At 37.7% G+C, this 2475-nt stretch overlaps 1 protein-coding gene across 1 annotated transcript; it reads right to left on the reverse strand.

Annotated features, from left to right (window-relative positions):
• Window positions 1-955: 955 nt before the first annotated feature.
• Window positions 956-1995, reverse strand: LOC133033360 (uncharacterized). Its single transcript, XM_061108078.1, has one exon. It carries the CDS (start codon window positions 1849-1851, stop codon window positions 1261-1263), a length of 591 nt encoding a protein of 196 aa, XP_060964061.1. The 5' UTR covers window positions 1852-1995; the 3' UTR covers window positions 956-1260.
• Between the last annotated feature and the right edge of the window lie 480 nt (window positions 1996-2475).

Genomic DNA, 2475 nt, shown 5'->3' on the forward strand with positions numbered 1-2475 from the left:
TTAAACAAAATAGCGGCAGAACATAGCCATATTAAGAACTAACAATCACGACATGTACACAAATATGTGATATGGTCTATTCGGAAAAAAAAAACAATCTTGACATGTACACACGTGACACATACAGGAGACAAAAAAGCATGGAAATGTTTAACCTATTTTGCCAACAGAGATTAGAACCTAAAAACAGATGAATCTAATGCATTGTAATAATAATAATAAAAATGGCACTCTTTTGGGCATAAGATTGATTCAATCTTTCTATACTACAAAATTCACTAGTTCCAGAGAACACAGCAACATTGTGAAAATTTCAAATTTTGTATCAAAGTAAGTAAACTAATAAAACAAGAAAAAATGGGAGTGATAGCAATACTTTTATTCTCTCTCTTCTTTATTTTGTTTTTTCTTTTTATAGCTGTGGTTGTCCGGGCGCCGCATCTAATTCCCACAGAACCCCACTCGTCGCCACAGCAGGTCGCGAGGGACGACAGAGTTTTGTGTAGCTACGAGGAATGGAGCTAGAGATGTGTGCCAAAGTCAGACATATTCAAGTCAATCTTGCCACTACACCAATGCCCTAGAGGTTATTCATAATTTCCTAATATAAGTTTGTTTTTTTTTATCTGTAATAAGATTTTTATAGTGTAAAGAGTAAGAAAAAGAGTTGGTCTAACATTCCACCATGAAAGACCATCTACAATAGGTTCAAGACAAGCCAAAGTCTACAACGCTATAACCCAATTTGGTCCACACATAAAGAACAGAAAAAACACAAATCAAATGCAATACATTAAACAAACTATGAAACCCCGTAAGATTAGTTCTTTCCAAAGATCACGAATTTACAAAACTGTAAGGGTTAGTATTCAAGCAGAACTCTAGTGTACAATACAGAATCTATCTCAAAGTATCACAAAATTCAGAAAATATTATGAAAACAACAACATTGCAATAGTAGTATAAATTTGAAGATCGATATAAAATTAAGTAACGTAATAACACAAACCAAATCTTCCAGTATCCAATTATTTGACAAGTGAATCCAGTTTAAGCTTAAATTTTTATTCCTTTCTCATGGCCTGTAAGGCCTCTAAACTCTTCGTTTTATCTGTGTTTTTTTTTTTTCCTTTGCATCCGCAGAAGCAGAAGGCCATGAAATCAGCAAAAGGGCCTCCTCTTTCTTAATTTTACTACCTCTTAAAATCTAAAAGAATAATCTGTATTGTGTAATTCATAATGGAAAAAAGGAAAAACATACTACCCGTCATGCTTCTCAGCAGAAACGCCTTGGGAATTGTCCGAATCGGAAGCTGAAGCCTGGGCCACAGCCGCATTCTGTTCTGAATCTTTTGTAGCTTCTTCTATTCCCAACTCCCGGGCGACCACCTCCTTCGCCGCATTCTGTTCAGAATCCTTTGCAGCTTCTTCTTTTTCCAATTCCTTGGCGACCTCCTCCTCGGCCGCCTTCTCCGCCTTCAAAATTGGCTCGTAGTAATCGGCGTGAGCCTCCATACACTTCTTCAAGTCGCCAGTCACCTGAAAGCACTTCTCCACGATGTCCTCCTTTTTCTTCTCGGCCTCTTCGATGCAATTCTCCCAAGCGATAAAGCTCTCTCTGCAACCACCCCCTTTCATGAACAGACAGAATCCACACTCGCCTTCTTCTTCCTCCTCCGCCTCTTCCCCCTTCTCTCCTCCTTTGTCATCTCCTTCTCCACTATCGGAGCTGTCCGGATCCTCTCGAGGTTTCTCCCCTTCTTGGGGGTCCGAGTCGATTGGGCGATCCGAAGACTGCGTTGAATTCCCTAGGGTTTTAGATTCGGAGGATTTAGAGTCTGAATCGGACATGGTCGGTTTGGCGGAGGTTTTAGAGGAGTTAAAGTCGGTGGGATTAGTAAGAAAGGGTGAATTCAATGAGCGTAGGCCGCCTGTAGCATGGGAAGGGAAGGGAAGGAAATTGTGGCTCCATGGATCTGCTTAAAGTTAAACCCCTTAAACCCTCTCGAAGCTAATTTTATTTTTTATTATTTTTATTTATTTTTATCGATTTTTTTATGGCTAATTAGTATTTTTTTTCTTCCGAATTTTGACATGTATCAAATGATGCCCCAAATTTTTAAGGTGGTTAAAAATATCTAATGAACTATTGAGATTATTGAATTTAAGGACTTTTGTCTAATTTTAGTAAAAAATTTCTAACATTGATGAAAGTTCAGGGGACATGATTTAGTACATATCGAAATTCGAGGGGCATGATTTGGTAGATATCAAAATTTAAGAAACATGGTTTAGTACATAAACAATCACTGAAACAGTAAAACTGAATGAAATTAGGCAAAAGTCCTTAAATCTAACAATTTCAATTGTTCAGGGGAATTCGTAACGGCCAAAAAAGTTCAGAAGGCATGATTTGGTACATGTCAAAGTTCGGGAAAAAAAAATTCATAATTAGCCTTTTTTTTATTGATGGAG

Source organism: Cannabis sativa, unplaced genomic scaffold (assembly GCF_029168945.1).
Source record: "Cannabis sativa cultivar Pink pepper isolate KNU-18-1 unplaced genomic scaffold, ASM2916894v1 Contig4, whole genome shotgun sequence".
Classification (NCBI taxonomy): domain Eukaryota; kingdom Viridiplantae; phylum Streptophyta; class Magnoliopsida; order Rosales; family Cannabaceae; genus Cannabis; species Cannabis sativa.

Coding starts and splice junctions, on each gene's coding strand:
- LOC133033360 (XM_061108078.1), bottom strand. CDS start 1,851: ATGTCCGATTCAGACTCTAAATCCTCCGAATCTAAAACCCTAGGGAAT.